Raw genomic sequence first — 15090 nt, forward strand, 5'->3', positions numbered from 1 at the left:
TCACCCGGAGCCGGGGCTGGAAAAATAGAGCCTTTATTTCCCGATGGGGCGGGGGGCACGGGGGGGGGTAACGACCTAAACTACAGCCGCCGGAGAGCCGACAGCCGCGGAACCGGGCAGGAGCAGCCGTGACACACCCCCCGCCCTCCCCGGCAGACCCCCGCCGAGCCCCCGCACAAAATCCGCCGCCAGCCCCTCCCGGCCCCGGGGAGGGGGGGGGGGCAGCGCTGCCCAGCCCCGTCCCACGGCCCCGGGTGGGGGGGGGGGGCCGGGAGGGGCAATCGGGCCCGGCCTGGTTGTAAAAAAAGACCCCGTGGGCAAAGAGTATAAAATCGTATCAAAATCCCTGCCGGTGTCGGGCCGGGGCGAGCGCTGCACCCTGGGGTGCCCCCGCGGGAGCGGGGCGGTGGGTGCGGGCTGCCCCCCCACGCCGGGGAGGGTGGGGGGGGGGGGGCTCGGTCTGGCGGAGTCGGACCCGGTGACCGGGGCGAGGCCGAGCTGGCGTGTCCTGGGCAGCGAGGAGGGCGGCGGGCGAGGGTCCCCCAGGGCGAGGGTCCCCCAGGGAGAGGGTCCCCCGCCGCCCCCCCCGGGGTCCACGGGGTCAGTGGGAGCTGGTGGAGCTGGAGCGGGGGTGCCGGTGGATACGGGGCTGACCGCCGGCCGAGCAGCCGGGGAAGGAGCGGGCAGAGCGGGGCGGCAGCGAGAGGGGCTGCGAGTCCGAGCCCCGGCGGGGGTCAGGGCTGGGGGTGTCCCCCCGCGGCGGGCAGGGTCCCTCGGCGCCCACCCAGGGGTGGACGGCGGGGCTGGCGGCGGCGTGGGCCGAGCGGCTGCGGACGGGGCAGCGTTTGGCCGGGGGGCTGGTGGAGGGGGAGCTGCGGGAGCTGGGGGGCGCGGGCGGGGGCGAGGGGGGCACGGGGGCGGAGGGCGGCGAGGGCCGGGGGGGCGGCGAGGCGGCCGCGGGCAGGCGGTGGGGGCAAGCGGGGGGCTGCGGGCCGCCCAGGCGGCCCTGGAGCAACTCCATCATGCGCTGCAGCTCCCGGCTGAGGTGGGAAACCTCCTGGTTGAGGTGGTTGATCTGGAAGGGGAGGGAGAGCGGTGAGCACCCGTGGATGCCCCCGCTCAAGCCCCCCCAGCCCCGGCCCCCGCCGCACCTCCTGGTTGAGCCTCCTGATGTTCTGCTTTATCTCCTCTGCTTCCATCGCCAGAGCCGGACCGCCCGCGTCGGTCCCTGCTGGGGGAGACACAGCCGGTGGCGGAGGGCTCCCCGAGCCCCCCGGGCCCACAGCCGGTGCCCCTGGCCGTGCCCAGCGACTGCTGGAGGTACCTGACGTGGGGGAGTCCCTGGCCGCGCTCTGCAGCGGGGGTTCCACGTTGAAGCAGAAGGTTTGTGGCTCTGAGGTCCCCCCATTGTCTTCAATCCCGTCCACAACTCTAGGGCAGGGAGGGGGTGAGGGCTGGCCACCATCACCCCCTTGCCCCTCCGCCACCATTCCCTGTGGCCTCCCGGGACCCCACGCAGCCCGGCCGGCACAAACCCGCAGCAGCGGGATGAGCCACCGGCACGTCCCAGCCTTACCTGGGGCTGAGGTCTGGGGGGCCATAGGCGTGCAGGGAGGGGATGAGGAGCTTGGCTGGCCTCCTGCCCACACCGCCCTCCTGCTCCGGGAGCCGGGGTTCCCTCCGGCACTGCGGAGAGGGGCTGCGGCCCCGGCTGCAGCGGGCAGGGGAGCGGCAGTTGCGCCGCAGGGCTGAGATCTGGCACAGCTCATCGCCCAGGAGGCTGCTCAGGGAGCCGTGGCGCGCCGGGCTGCTCAGCTGGGGCAGCAGCAGCTTGCGGGGGGTGATGGTGGCGGGCGAGTTTTGGAAGACCTCATCGGGCTCCTCGTCGTCCTCCAGGATGGAGGGAAGGGGCTTTTCCGGGGCGGCACCGCTTTCCAGACGAGGCTGCGGGCGGGCACGGGGAGAAGGTCAGGGGTGGTCCCCCCACGGATGCCAAGGCCGGACACGGCCACCCCTAGCCCATCTTCCCCCCGGCTCGCCCCTGGCGTGGCACAAACCTGCGGTGCCTGCGACAGCCGTGGGGACCGGGAGTAGCGGCAGAGCCCCTGGGGGGAGAGCAGACGACGCCAGCTCAGTGGCACGCGGGACCCCTGCACGGCTCCACAGGGACCGGCCACAGGCAGACACGGTGCTGGGCACGCGCCCACCCACTCCCCGCCTCGGCACGCAGCCCTCCCGGACTCTCGGTCCCCCTGAATAACCAAACCTCCCCCAGCCCCATGCATCGGCCCCGGCCCCGTCAGCCCCAGCACCGGCCTCCGCAGCCCCTCGCCCGCTCTCCTTCCTCTGCTGCTGTCATGACACTGATGAGCTGCCCAACCTTGGCCTGCATGTCCCGAGCCAGAGCCAAGGCTGCACCCCAAATCCCAGCCCCAGCTCAGCCACCAGAGCATCAGCTCCCCTGGGAGCATGCCGCTGGCCAGGGGAGGGTGCACAGGGATGCTGCAGGACCCAGCAAGCTCTGTTTGCATCCTCCACCCTTGGTTTATTTATACCTCTCCTGGGTGATGGCCACGTCGGGTTGTGGTAGGGCAATCAGGGATCTAGAGAGCGACCTCCTACCCCAGCTCTACAGGGCCTGGGGGCGGTGGGTGCTGGGGGGAGATGCTCTGGAGGAGCCCCCGGCCGCTCAGTGCCAGCACAGAGCCAGCAGCAGAGACGGGGGAGGAAAAGCGCTGCAGAGCTATTTCTGCAGCAGAACATCCCCCCAGCTGCCGGAGTCGGCAGCATGACTAAACCTGGCAGCCCCCGGCGCTGCCTCCTGCGCACCGGGGGGGGGGGGGGCCGTGCCCCAGCTGCCTGTCCTGCATTGCCCCCCCAGTCCCCTCCACCCCCCATTTCCAAGCCTTCCACCCGCCTCAGCCTCCTGCATTGCCAATGCTCTTGCTTCCAGTCCCCTTGGTTGCACAGAGCCGTGAGGAGCTGGGACGGGACGTACCTGCATGGTCAGGGTGGCACAGCCGCAGCCCCCACCCCGGCCTCGGAGCCTGGGGACCACGAGCAGGGAGCGGACAAACTCCCCTCTGCGGCCATGCAGAGCCCCAGCCCTGCTCCGGTCTCCAGGGCTGCAAGGACGGGAAGGGGCCTGCGAGGGAGGACACGCACCCACCTCCATCTCGCTGCCCTCCCGCAGGTTGAAGGTCAGGTCCTGGTGGATGTCCACCGTGAACTTGCTGGCGTACTCGGGGTAGAGCTGCAGCACCTCGCAGAGCCCCCGCAGCCCGATGTACTGCAGGTCGCAGTAGGTCAGCGCCTTCACGTCCGCGTTGGTCTTGATCACCTGGTCCGTGCTGCACAGGTCGGCTCCGATCAAATCCCCTTTGCCTGCAGGAGGGGACCGGCGTGGGCTAGCAGCACGAGCCCCGGGCCCCTCACCCGGCCGGGCAGCAGAAGGGGCTGGGGGAGAGCCCACACCGCCTGCCCTCACCCAGGATGGCCAGGACCACGTTGTCCTTCAGCACCTCGAGGGAGCCAGAGCAGACGAAGTAGTTGGCCTGCAGCGCATCGCCCTGGCGCAGCAGGTACTCTCCCGGGGCGCAGAACGAGGTCTTGATGTGGAGCGAGAGGGAGCGGAGGCAGCCCCGGCTGGCCGTCTCGAAGACGGGCAGCTGCAAGATGTCCTTGTTGAGGTGCATGGCCACGTCCGCGCGCAGCTCATCGGGGAAGTCATGCAGCAGCTGGGGAGAGCGCGACCAGGGTGCTGGGGTGCGGGTGGCGGGGAGCAGCCTTCCCCGCAGCCTGACAGCCCCAGGGGACGGGACAGATCCCCCTCCGGAGAGGAGCATCTCGCCACTCAGCTGCCCTGGCTGCCTCGGCAGAGCCCAGCAGTCCCAGCTGGCAAACGCAGGACAGCTCTGGCCGTGGCGACGGGCTGCCTCTGCTCCATGTGCCTGAACCGTTCCCTGTGCTGGCAGGAATGTGCCCCAGACCTGGCACGCAGCTCTGTTCCCTCCAGCAACAGAGCATGGACATGTGCACATCTGCACAGGCGCACGCTTGCGCACACATACACACACACACACTTGCACTCTCATAGCTGGCCCTGCCAGCCCCATCGCCCCCACGCTGGGTGCAGGAGGGGGGGTGGGAGGTGGGCTGGCCCAGCCCGGCCAACACCTCCTACCTCGTTAGCATCGATGCCGTTGTTCACCGACCAGGTGGTCTGGAAGTACTCCAGCAGCCTCTGCTTGAGCTGCTGGGGCAGGCGGTGGACGCGGATGAAGTCCTTGAGGTCCTTCATGCGGGTGTGGTAGAGTGAGCGGCGGGAGTACATGCGCTGGATGATGGCCGTGACGTTGCCGAAGACGACGGCGTGCATCAGTGCTGGGGGCCGGGAGGACAGCGTCAGGCCCGCCGAGAGGCCGGCTGGGTGGGGGCTGCGGCGTACGGGGGCCCAGGCAGGGTCTGGGCTCTGCCCCCGCCAACAACGCAGGGGCGAGGGGTGCAGCACGGGGGGCTTCTCCCCCGCCCCCCGCCCCAGGGCTGTCCCACAGGGCACACGTGTTCATCGCCTCCCCCCAGTGCCCTGCCCTGCCCGGCTACCTGATGCACCCGCTGCTCCGGCAGCCGGAGATGAAGCCCCCCGAGCCCTGCCCCACTCCCCGCCTCACCCCCGATGAGCATGGTGCAGATGGAGAAGATCTTCTCGGCGTCGGTGTTGGCGCAGACGTTGCCGAAGCCCACGCTGGTCAGGCTGCTGAGGGTGAAGTAGAGGGAGGCGATGTAGGCGCTGCGGATGGAGGGGCCCCCCACTGAGTTGTTGATGTAGGGAGCCTCCAGCCTCTTGCCCAGCTCGTGCAGCCAGCCTGCCAAGCACAGCCAGGGGTTAGCACTTGCCGAGGGGCCTGGTGCCCAGCGCAGCTCCCGTCCCTGCCTCGGCCTCGCTTCGCAGGCAGGAGCCAGCCAGAAGGGCTGTAGCCCCCGCCACTGCCCGCCCCACGGGACTCCCCTCTGCCCGCTCCCTCCTGCCAGCAGCACGCAGCAGCACGGCGCGGGGAGTCAGGCGTCCCGAGCGTGCCCCAGCCCCGCGCAGCCCCCGCGCGCAGGCAGCCCCGCTCACCGATGTCCCAGGTCTGGGGGTCGTTGCTCTCCATCTCCTTGCGGCCGATGACGTACCAGATGCATGCCATCCAGTGGGCCAGCAGGGCGAACATGGACATGAGCAGGGTGAGCACCATGGCACTGTACTGCGAGTAGCGGTCCAGCTTCTGCAGCAGCCGCAGCAGCCGCAGCAGCCGCACTGTCTTCAGCAGGTGAACCAGCGAGGTCTGGGGAGCGGGGCAGGCGAGTGAACCCGGCGGAGCTGCAGGCAGGGGTGGGAAGGGACCCCCCACCACCACCTCCCCCCAGGGCAGGGACCCTTTACCCCTCCCCACAGCTGCCAGGAGGATCGTGGGCTGTGGGGCCAGCTGGGAAGAGCTCGTCCCCAAGCAGCCTTCCACCACCGTGCCCAGCGCCCAACAGGCAGCCCGGGCCACAGCTCATCAGGGCACCGGATCACCTTGGGAGATACGGGGTGCTGGAGAGGGGGAGGGAGGTGACTGGTGGGAGGGGGAGCAGTAAGCAGTCGCTTTGCTAGCAGAGGCTGCGATTAGTGATGCTGTGCTGGCAGAAAGCTGATCTAATCTATTTGCGAGGGGAAGTCTCAGCAAGATGCTGCACCTTGCCTGCAGAGATCTTGGACAAAGAGAACCAGAGATGCCCTGGCTTAGGCAGGTGGGCTTGGACGCGCAGCAATGCTGAGTGCCCCAGGGCCTCCCACCTCTCACAAAGCTCCTGTCTCATCCTTCTGCCTCCTGCCAGCGCTGCACCGGGCACCTTGCAGGAGCCCAGGGCCATCGGATGGGCAGGGGCAGCGGGCAGGGGCTGTGCCAGAGCAGACGCTGGGGTCAGACCCCACCGAGGTGGGCCGGTACAGAGCTGCTCCCTGGGCGGCTCGGCTCTGCTCACCTCCCCGCTGCCCAGAGGGTCCCTGCCAGGGCTGCCCGTCCTGCCGGCCACAGCTCTACCCCGCCAGCTTGCCTGGCCCTGGCAGAGGCAGTGGCAGCAATGGCCCTTGCGGCCGCGGCCCCAGGAACATGCCCCTGCCTCGGACACGGTTGTTTTCCTGCCGGGCAGCATCACCAGGGCGTGAGCGGAGCCAGGTTTGGCTCGGGGGGGGCAGTTCCAGCCCCAGGTGCCCTTGTCCTCCCCACACGCTGCTCTGCCTCCAATACACGTAATTACAGTCTCTGCGCTCGCCTCCCTCCTCCCCTCCCTGCCCCAATTAGCAGAGGATGGGAAGGGGCTGGTGCCAGCAGTGCACTTGCGCAGCCCATCGCACCTGCTGCGCTGCGGGGCCCTCGGGAGCCCGGGGAGGCTCAGGCTGGGACCTGCCTTCGTCACCGGCGTGTGCCCTCTTGTGCCTGCACGCGTGGTCACCCCCCCGCCAGAGCGGGCAACGTGCAAGTGCCCCTCGCTGCGACGGGGTGTGTGTGTGCGTGCACAAGGTATTTGCACGCAGATGTGGAGCTGCTCTGTACAGAGCACAGGCGTGCTGGGTGCAGGGCGGATGCCTGCCTGCAGCTCCTGGAGCGGTGCCTTGGCAGTTACTGTCGTTTGTGGCAGCCTCTGGTTAAATTAAGATGCGTGGGAGGCTTCCCGCTATAGCTGCCATCGCTGCTTCCCTTCTCTGCCCGCGCCGCTCCCAGACAGGCGTGCGAGGAGCGGATCCCTGCGAAAGGGGCCACCTCCCCCCCGCTGCCCCCGCCCGCAGCGCGAGCGGCACTCACCACGGTCACGTTGAAGACGTAGAGCAGGTCGAAGGGCAGAGCGGCGATCAGATCCACGAAGAACCAGGTGGCCACGTAATGGATGCAGATGGAGCGGGGGTCGTACACCACCTGGCCCGACTGGCTCACGTATGTCGTCCGGAAATTCAGGATGATGTCTGCCCCGGGGAGAGCAGGACCAGCCCTCACCGCCCCCGCCACAGCCAGGGGAGCTGGGCCGGGGTCCGCAGCCAAGCTGGGTCCCACTCCCGGGGTGCTCAGCACCAGCAGCAGGGGCAAAGTGATGCCAGCTCCCCTCTCCATCACCCCTCAGGTCTGCTTTTCTGGCCGCATCCCTGCCCCACCCAGCCACGGCCCCAGGCACCGACCTACCCAGGATGAAGAGCATCTCCACGGCGATGTCACTGACGATGGTGCTGCGGGCGGCCGAGAGGCTGTCCTCTGTGCCCGTGAAGCAGACGTTGTAGGGGACAGTGACAGCCACATAGAAGGTGGCCAGCAGGATCAGCCAGTCCCAGAGGGCCTTGAAGATGCTGTAGTGGAGCAGGATGAAGCGGGACTTCTGCACCGAGGCCACTTTGTACTCGGGAATGGACGGCTTGTTCTCAAACACGTTCTGGGGGAGCAAGCGGCAGGGTGGCACACAGATGGTGCAGGGGCCATCCCGCGCAAGGGGAGGAGGCCATCGCAGCTCCCACCCCCTGAGTCCTGCCAGCCTGGCTGACAGCCCCAACGCCAGGGTGAAGGACACACTTTTCCAATGGGGCACATGGGTTGCGCTGAGGTCACCCTCAGAGATGGGCACAGAATGCCCGATTACGGCACATAAATTAACGCTATGCTAATGCTATTAACAGTAATCCACTGGCACCGCCAGCTGCTGCCCAGAACCATCTCAGGTGCCAATTCGCGTGCTGGGGCAGAGCTACCCTCGTGCTCTGCAGGGACACGGTGCTGCTGGAGAGCAGCAAGAGCCCAGCCTGGGCGAGGGGAGAGCTGGGTCCATCCCACCCAAGCCCCCAAAATTCAAGACTGGCACACTGAAACCCTTTGCCTGCTTGCCAGCTCTGGGCCCCTGGCCGCTCTCGGCCGGTGGTTGACCCCCGCCCTGGCTCCACGTCTGCAGGCGGTGCCCGTTGCTGTGCCCATGCCCAGGGACCCTGCGCTGCTGGGGCACCACAGCCACGCGAATGGGCTGGCACAGAGACAACACCGGTCCCTGCTGCTGCTGGAAGCCCCGCTGCTCTCGCACCCGTGGCTGCCGCAGCCTGGTAACGGCGCTCCCCAGGGCCGGCACGGCTGTGCTGCGAGCGAGCGGATGGGTTTTCCTGACAGCTAACGTGTGAGGAGAGACACAGCCCTGTGAGAGCTGCCAGAAGATCTGTTCTCCCTACAGCAAGCTCTGGGCACCCGCTCTTCTCTCTCCTGCTGCCAACGAACCACATTTGCAGCCTGGACCATGGTGCGGCTGCTGGGGATGGAAGGCATTTCAGTGCCTGGGGAGGCCAGTGAGGTGCGTGCATGGGAACAGCATCCCGGCAAGACCGGGCTTTGCTGTGGGGCTGGTCCCAGGAAAGCTAAAGCACTGCCAGCCTGCCTGCAGCCCCAGCCCGGGAGGCACCAGGTGAAGCTGAAGGCTCCCCCGGGTCCTTACGCGGTTGATTTTCATCTCGCCACGGTCCCTCCGGGCAAACTGGTTGCTAAGCCGGTGCAGCACCGTCCGGCCCTGCCTCCGCGCTGCCCGCAGGTGTGAGCTCCCGAGCTTCTTGCTCCTCTGCTTCTCTGCAGCGGACAAGACACACTGGGTTAGTGGGAGCGCTGTGCCACTGCTGGTACCACAGAGCAGGGGCTGCTTCGGGGACCCCTCCTTGCACGGGTGCACAAAGGTGGGCAGGACCCAGCACGGAACGGGGAGCCCCTTTGCCATGTGCCCACCGCTCCCCAAATCCCATCCCCATCCCACAGCCATGGCTCACCCTCCTTCTTGTCACTCGGATGGCTCCTGCCCCGGCTCTCTGTGATGTCCTTGAAGGAGAAGAGGAAGAGCACTACCTCCCCCTTCTCGTTCTTGATGGGCATAATGTCCAGCAGACACCAGAAGGCAGCTCCTGCATGAAGGAGAGGGGTGGTGAAGGTGGGACAGTCCCCCCAGCTGCTCGGCGGCTTCACCCCAGGGCCGGCACGGGGCCGAGCCCCAGCTGGAGCCGCAGACAGGGACCCAGCCCCATGCACCACTCACCACCCTTCTTGTAGAAGCAGACCTCGGTCTGGTACTCCTGCCTGCCGTCCAGCACCTTCTCAATGCGCTGCAGGACGGGCTCGCTGGTCTCGGCCCCATAGAGGAAGCGGCAGCTGCAGTTCTTCTGCATGACCTCGGTGCGGGCGAAGCCGGTGAGGTCGCAGAAGCCGTCAGAGCAGTAGACGATGGGGAAGCCGCGGCGGACCTGCGCGTTGGCCAGGATGAAGTTGCTGTCTGAAAGGAGATGCAGCCACCCCTGAGGGCTCAGGGCCACCCTGGGGGGCACAAAGGGCACGCCAGCCCTCCTGAATCCCCACGGCTCCCTCTGGGAAGCGGAGCCAGGTCTGTCCAGCTGCCCCCAGAACTCGCTCATCCCCTGCCCTGCTGCCCCGAGACCCCGTCCCGAGCAGGACCCCGGGCCCATGCACTGGAAGGGCAAGGAGCCCAGATCCAGCTCCCGGCTCCCACCGCCAGAGACGCGATCCCAAGCGAGGCAATTCATGCCTCCCCCTCGCCATCTGCCGCTCCCACCTCCCGCCGGGGCTCAGGCAGCTTAGCGGGAGCAGCGGCAAACCCAGCCAGGCACTGCCAGCCCAGAGGCGTCGAGCTGCGGCACTGGGACCTCCAGCCCCAGGCGCAGCGACCTCCAGCCCCAGGCGCAGCATCGTGGTGGCATCCGCCGAGAGGGTGGGAGAAAAGCCGCGAGCCTGGGGTGAGTCGAGAGCCCATGCTGAGCTGGGACAAGCCAGAGGTGAAGGGGAAATGCAGTGTCCTTGGTCTGTCACAACATTGCAGAGCTTCCCCAGCATCACCCCTGCCCTGGCAGGGAGATGGCACCAGGCAGAGGAAAGCCCTTGCCAGCCCCATGCCCTGCCCAGATGCAGAGGGGACACTTTCACCCCGCAACACCCCACCCACCGGCCGGGCAGGGGCTCTGCCCCGGGGGCCGCAGCAGCTCCTTGCCGCAGGCTCTGCGCCAGCAGGACAGATGGCCTCGTGCTAAAAGGGTGCCAAGGAAGCGGGGTGTGCGGCTGGCGTGGGCTGTGTTTGCGCCCAGCGAGGGCAGAGCAGGGTGTCCCCAGCCCTGACACGCTCTCCAGCCTGCAGGTCCCCAGCCGAGCACCCCCGCACCCCCACAGCCCAGGCACCAGGAGCAGGCAGATGTGGTCTGCCCCCTCCCACAGCAAAGGAGGGGAGCCCGCAGCAGATTACAGCACCCGTGCACCAAGAGCAGAGCCATGCCAGGGCAGCACGGGCAGGGCAAGGGCAGAGGAGGTTGCAGGAAGGCAGGCATGGCAGCCACAGGCAGCCCTGGTGTGATGGGGGTGCAGCGGGGCCACCACAGCACAGCTCAGCCCAGGATTAGCTTGGAGAAGCAAAAATAGCTTGAAGCTGTGACTAAGGCCAGATTTTGGCTCTGGGGAGCCAGGATTACAGCGTTGTCCAGGATATGTTATTAGAAAAGAAAAAAAAGGGCTTGCATTTGGGAGCAGCTTTGCCGAGCAGGGGGACACGGCCCTGGGGGGCTCAGCAGCCCCCTGCCACGGTGGCCAGCTTGCCTGGACAGGCACCCTTGGGCCCAGTGGGCAGCGGCTGCCTGGGAGAGGCAGGGTTAACTCGCACGGCTATCACTGCAGCTAAAGCCCCTCTCCATGGCAGATAAAGCTGATAAGAGACACATCAAACCTGAAAAGCCGGACACTGTTTAAAAGTGCCTGGAAGGCGGGTTGGTGAAGCTGAAGGCAGGATGCTGCCAGGGTGGTGTGGGGCAAATCCTGTCTCCCCGGGGCAAATTCCCAGGGTTTTGTGTCGGGGTGTTGCAGGCAGCTCCCCTGGGGACCCTTCTCCTCAGAGAGCCAGATCCAGCCCTGGGGAGCCTCTACCTCTGCGGAGGGAGTCGTAGGATCACCAGCGCGAGGCACATGCGGCTCTGCCTTGGCACCTCTGGGCACAGCTCGGTCTGAACTGGGGAAGGCTCAGGGGGCTGGCTGCCTCGTTATGCATTACAGTCTCAAAGGTACCATCCCAAATGAGATCTCCTATAGGCAAACGACACCCTGTGTCATCTGGGATGCTCCGCATCGCACCAGGCCAGGAGCCAGCCCAACACCACAGCCAAGACATGCCCCGGGCATGCTCTTGGTGCCCTGATGGTGCCGTGGGAGGTGGCTGCAGGCTCCCAGTGCCGTCTTCGTGCCAGTCCCTCCCAGCAAGGTGAGACACAGCCAGCCCCGCAGGCAGCTGGCCTGGGAGGCCCTTCCTCCAGGTGATTTTTGGGGAGGCCTGGGGTCAGCCCTGAACACAGCCCATCCCTGGGTGACTGCACGGTCCCAGCCGTGCTGGGAACTGGCACGTGGCACTCTGGCATGATCCCCTTCCCAACGTGCCGGGGTTTGAATCCACCCTGGCCCCAGCACACGGACATGGAGGGGAGCCCAGCTCCCGGCGACATGCCAGCAGCACCTCCAGCCCTGGGAATTGGCCCCAAAACGGACGGTGCTGGGACGGCACAGGCCCCGCTCCCGCCCCTGCCAAAACACCCCGCCGCCGGTATCCGCCTTGCCCAGGCACGTAACCCCAAGCCAGCGGGCGCTTTGCTAACGGGGGGCTCGGGCAGGACTGGCCGTGCAGCACCGGCGTTTCCCGAGGGCCCCGCGACGTCCGTCCCGGGGGGGGGTGCTCCTCGGGGCAGCACCCCGACACCCGCGCAGCGCGGGGTCACGCACAACCCACACGTACCCCCCGGGACCGGCCACCGCTCGGGCACGGGACGGGGCAACGCCGGGGGGGGCTCCCGGGGCAGCCTGGGCGGGGTGAGACCGGCCGGGCCCCCACACCGGCCCCCCCGCCCCACGCCCGGCCCCGGGTCCCGCGCGGCCCCTCCCGCCGCGCCCGGGCTCTGTCCCTGGTGCTGAGCGCGGCCGCGCCGGTACCGGCAGCGGGCACCGGGCAGCGGGAGGAGCACCCCTGCCGCACGGCGGGGGCTGCCCGGGAACGCGGCGGGGAGGGGGGGGGGGGGGGCCGGCGGCACCGAGCCCGGCCGCGGCCACGGGGGTTTCCCGGGACAGCGCGGACGGTGCGCGTCCCGCCGAGCCGCGGGGGCTGCGGGCGCCGGGCCGAGCCCCGGCCCTCCCCGCCGCTTCCCGGGGCGGCGGGGGGCGGGGGGGGGGGCAGCGCCTCCCCCTGCCCGGGCCCCGCCGTGCCCAGCGCGGACCCTCCCCGCTCCCCGGTCCCCTCCGCCCCGGCCCTACGTGTGCCATCGAAGCGGGTGGCGATGGTGTCCAGGAAGGTGTTCTGCGGCGCCAGCAGCCCCTTCATCACCGGCATGGTCCCGCCGGGCCGCCCGCCGCGGGGCTGCGGCCGCGGGGCTGGGCTCCGCCGCCGCCCCGGGCCCCTCCGCAGGTGCGGCCCCGGCGCCGCGGGCTGATCCCGGCTCGGCTCGGCCCGGCCCGGCCCGGCCCGCCCGGGGCTCCCGCCCCGCCCCCGCCCCGCCCCGGGCCCTGCGCGCCGCCGGCACCGGGAGGGGCCTCGGCACCGGCGGGCACCGGCAGCCGCCCGGGGGCAGGTCGCTCTGCCCCGGGGGACACCGGCCCCCTCGGCCCCCGGGGACACGGCGCTGGCGGCGCCGGGACCCGCCGCACCGGCGCCTGCTGGGCATCGGGAGGCACCGGCCCTCCCGGGGTCCGTGGAGGCTGGGGAGGGGGCAGGACGGGGCGGCCCCCGGGGGCAGCTGCTGTGGGACGCCAGCCCCAGCCCCGCCGCTCAGGGCTCAGCCCTGGGGAGGGCCAGCCCGGGGGCTGGAGGGCAAAGGCTCTGTCCTGCAGGACCCCCCGAGGGGCAGCCAGGGGTGACAGGACCCAGCCGGAGCCCCCCCCCCAGGACCCTGAGCAGGGACAGGGCGGTGGGAGGGTGGCAGGTCGGGGCCCTGGGCGATGAGAGGGTCACCAGAGGCTCCCCGGTGCTGCGGCGAGGGATGCTCCGAGCCCTTTAGTGGGGCTTCACAAACACCCTCCGCTCCTGGGAAGCCTGGTCGAGGCTCAGTTCGCCCCAGTTCTGGTCCTGCATCCACCCAGCTGGGCCCATGCACGCCCCTGGTGCAGGCACCACAAAGGCACCAGCCTTGCCGGCTGACCCGGGGCAGAGCTGTGCCCCCCCCCCCCCAGCCCCTCCCCAGAGAGAAGGCAGAGCCGGGTCATGTCAGGCTACCGTTTATTGTAAAAGGCCAGCGGTGCCTGCGGTGCCCTGAGCAGGCTCGGCCAGGGCCAGGAGGAGGTATGTGAAATTGCTATTTACACCGAGCTCCGGGCGTGTGTCCCCGGGGTCCGTCCCCCCAGGGATCCCCTCCCTGCTCCCGCTGCTCCCACCCCTCTCAGTAAAAGCTCTTCGCAGCTCCCTCGGCCTGACTCTTGGTCACGTCCTTCCCCGAGTGTCCTTGGCACTCCCTGGGGCTGGTAGGGCTGGCGTCAGTGCCCCGCAGCGCTGGCGTCGGCTGGGCGTCCGCGCCCACAGGGCAGCCCGATGCGTCGTGGCAGGCAGAGCCAGGGTGCTCCCCACGCTTGCCCATGGTGAGGATGCCCGCGGCGTGGTTGCCAGAGCTGTGCAGCAGGCGGTAGAGCCGGCTCTGGAAGGCCGGCGGGACGCTCTTCCTCTTGCCCAGCGTAAGGATGCCGGCGGCATGGTTGCCCATGCCATGCAGGAGGTCATAGATGCGGCAGGAGCAGGTCTTCTGCCGGCAGCACTCGGGCAGACTCTGCCGGGCAGCGGCCAGGGAGCAGAGCAGGAGCAGGAGCAAGAGGCAGGCAGCTCGCTGGAGCTGCCGGAGCAATGGGCAGCGTTAGTGCAGGGCAGCCTGCAGTGCTGGAGAGGGGGGGCTGCACAGCCCCAGGGCTGCCCCCCGGTCCTGCCGTGCGTACCAGTGTCTCGGCTCCCATCTGCCGTGGTTGCTGCAGTGCTGCTTGCTTGTCCCCACTGCTGCTGAGACCCAGCCCCCCATCCAGGGTCCACCTGGAGCATCACCCTTCAGTGCCCTGGGGCACAGCCAGCACCACAGCCCCAGGGGAGCTGGGACTGCTGCTCCCCGCACCCTCCCACCAGCCTGAGCAATCACAGGCCCACCCACGCTCTGACCAGCAGCCAGATGCTGGTGCCCTCACCGGCACAGCTGCCCTGCTCCGGCACAAGGCAGCTGCGGCAAACACCCTCCCCTCACCACCAAGTGCCACAGGACAACCAGTGAGAGCACCCACGCTCGACGCCGCAGGCACCACGTGCCCAACTCCCTCCCGAGGAGCCCACATGCGGCTGAGCCCCCCCAGTCGGCTGCTGGCCACAGCTGGGGAGCCCTGGGGCAGAGCTGCGCACTCAGGGCTTCCCAAGGAACCAGCCAGGCCCTCTGACACCCCCAGACCCCCGGCCCCACATCCTAACCTCCTCCCCATCGCTGTCCTCCCAACCCCATGGCCCCACCTTGGCATTGGGCACCTCCATCCTTCCTGGGGTCTTCAGGCAGCCGAGCAGTGCTGGGGCATGTCCTGCCAGGCAGGCAAGAGAACAGCACCCTGTGCTGCCCACCGCAGCCGCCACTTTATAGGGCCTGGCACAATAGCGGTGCCAAAAATACCGTTGGGGCCAGGCGGGAGCAGCCGGTCTCTGGGAGACACGGGTGCGCTGTGGCCGGTAGCTCGGAGACCAGCCAGGCCTTTCCCCTCATTTGCAGCTCCTCATTGTGTGGGTGCTCACCAGCTGGGCGCAGTGGCCATGGCGTATGGCACTAATGAGGCCATAATTGCCCACGGGCCCTGCGGCCAGGCTGGCACAAAGGGGCTGAAGGTCAGCACTGGGGAGGCGCTGGCCTGCTCCTGACAGCAGCAGCGCACAGGTCCACTCCTCGTGGCCCCATTAGGCTAATTACTTCCCTGAACAAAGGGGTGCCGGGCAGCCGCACGGTTCCTTGACGTGGGGAGCCGTCACCCTGCGCTCAGCTGGTGCCGTGGGAAGGATGATGCCGCCATGGTCCCCGTA

General features: G+C 68.9%; 2 protein-coding genes across 5 annotated transcripts; both read right to left on the reverse strand.

The window, feature by feature from the left end:
- Positions 1-17: 17 nt before the first annotated feature.
- KCNH4 (potassium voltage-gated channel subfamily H member 4) lies at positions 18-12511 on the reverse strand. Of its 4 annotated transcripts, XM_052785483.1 has the most exons (17): positions 12321-12409; positions 10756-10954; positions 9070-9303; positions 8807-8938; positions 8485-8612; positions 7203-7446; positions 6831-6988; positions 5120-5327; positions 4671-4865; positions 4184-4383; positions 3488-3737; positions 3170-3384; positions 2058-2105; positions 1577-1944; positions 1325-1431; positions 1152-1228; positions 18-1075 (listed from the first exon to the last, which is right to left on the reverse strand). In XM_052785483.1, exons 3-17 carry the CDS (start codon positions 9197-9199, stop codon positions 602-604), a joined length of 2934 nt encoding a protein of 977 aa, XP_052641443.1. In that variant the 5' UTR covers positions 9200-9303; positions 10756-10954; positions 12321-12409; the 3' UTR covers positions 18-601. The 4 variants fall into 4 exon arrangements, with proteins under 4 accessions (XP_052641443.1, XP_052641442.1, XP_052641441.1 ...); XM_052785482.1 differs by lacking the exon at positions 10756-10954 and having other exon boundaries at positions 12321-12511; XM_052785481.1 differs by lacking the exons at positions 10756-10954; positions 12321-12409 and having other exon boundaries at positions 9070-9685.
- Positions 12512-13261: 750 nt separating this feature from the next.
- On the reverse strand, positions 13262-15049 carry HCRT (hypocretin neuropeptide precursor). Its single transcript, XM_052785549.1, has one exon. The coding sequence runs from the start codon at positions 13754-13756 to the stop codon at positions 13439-13441; it is 318 nt and encodes a 105-aa protein (XP_052641509.1). The 5' UTR covers positions 13757-15049; the 3' UTR covers positions 13262-13438.
- Positions 15050-15090: the final 41 nt, after the last annotated feature.

This window comes from Harpia harpyja, chromosome 4, assembly GCF_026419915.1.
Source record: "Harpia harpyja isolate bHarHar1 chromosome 4, bHarHar1 primary haplotype, whole genome shotgun sequence".
In the NCBI taxonomy this organism is placed as follows: Eukaryota; Metazoa; Chordata; class Aves; order Accipitriformes; family Accipitridae; genus Harpia; species Harpia harpyja.

Bases quoted from the DNA above. Each gene is read 5' to 3' on its own strand.
- KCNH4 (XM_052785481.1), bottom strand. From the start codon at position 9,571: ATGAATTGCCTCGCTTGGGATCGCGTCTCTGGCGGTGGGAGCCGGGAG. The intron at 5,328-6,830 runs GTGAGTGCCGCT...CCCGCTCCCCAG, and splicing joins ACGTCTTCAACGTGACCGTG to ACCTCGCTGGTTCACCTGCT. The intron at 4,866-5,119 runs GTGAGCGGGGCT...TGTGCTTGGCAG, and splicing joins CCCCCAGACCTGGGACATCG to GCTGGCTGCACGAGCTGGGC.
- HCRT (XM_052785549.1), bottom strand. From the start codon at position 13,756: ATGGGCAACCATGCCGCCGGCATCCTTACGCTGGGCAAGAGGAAGAGC.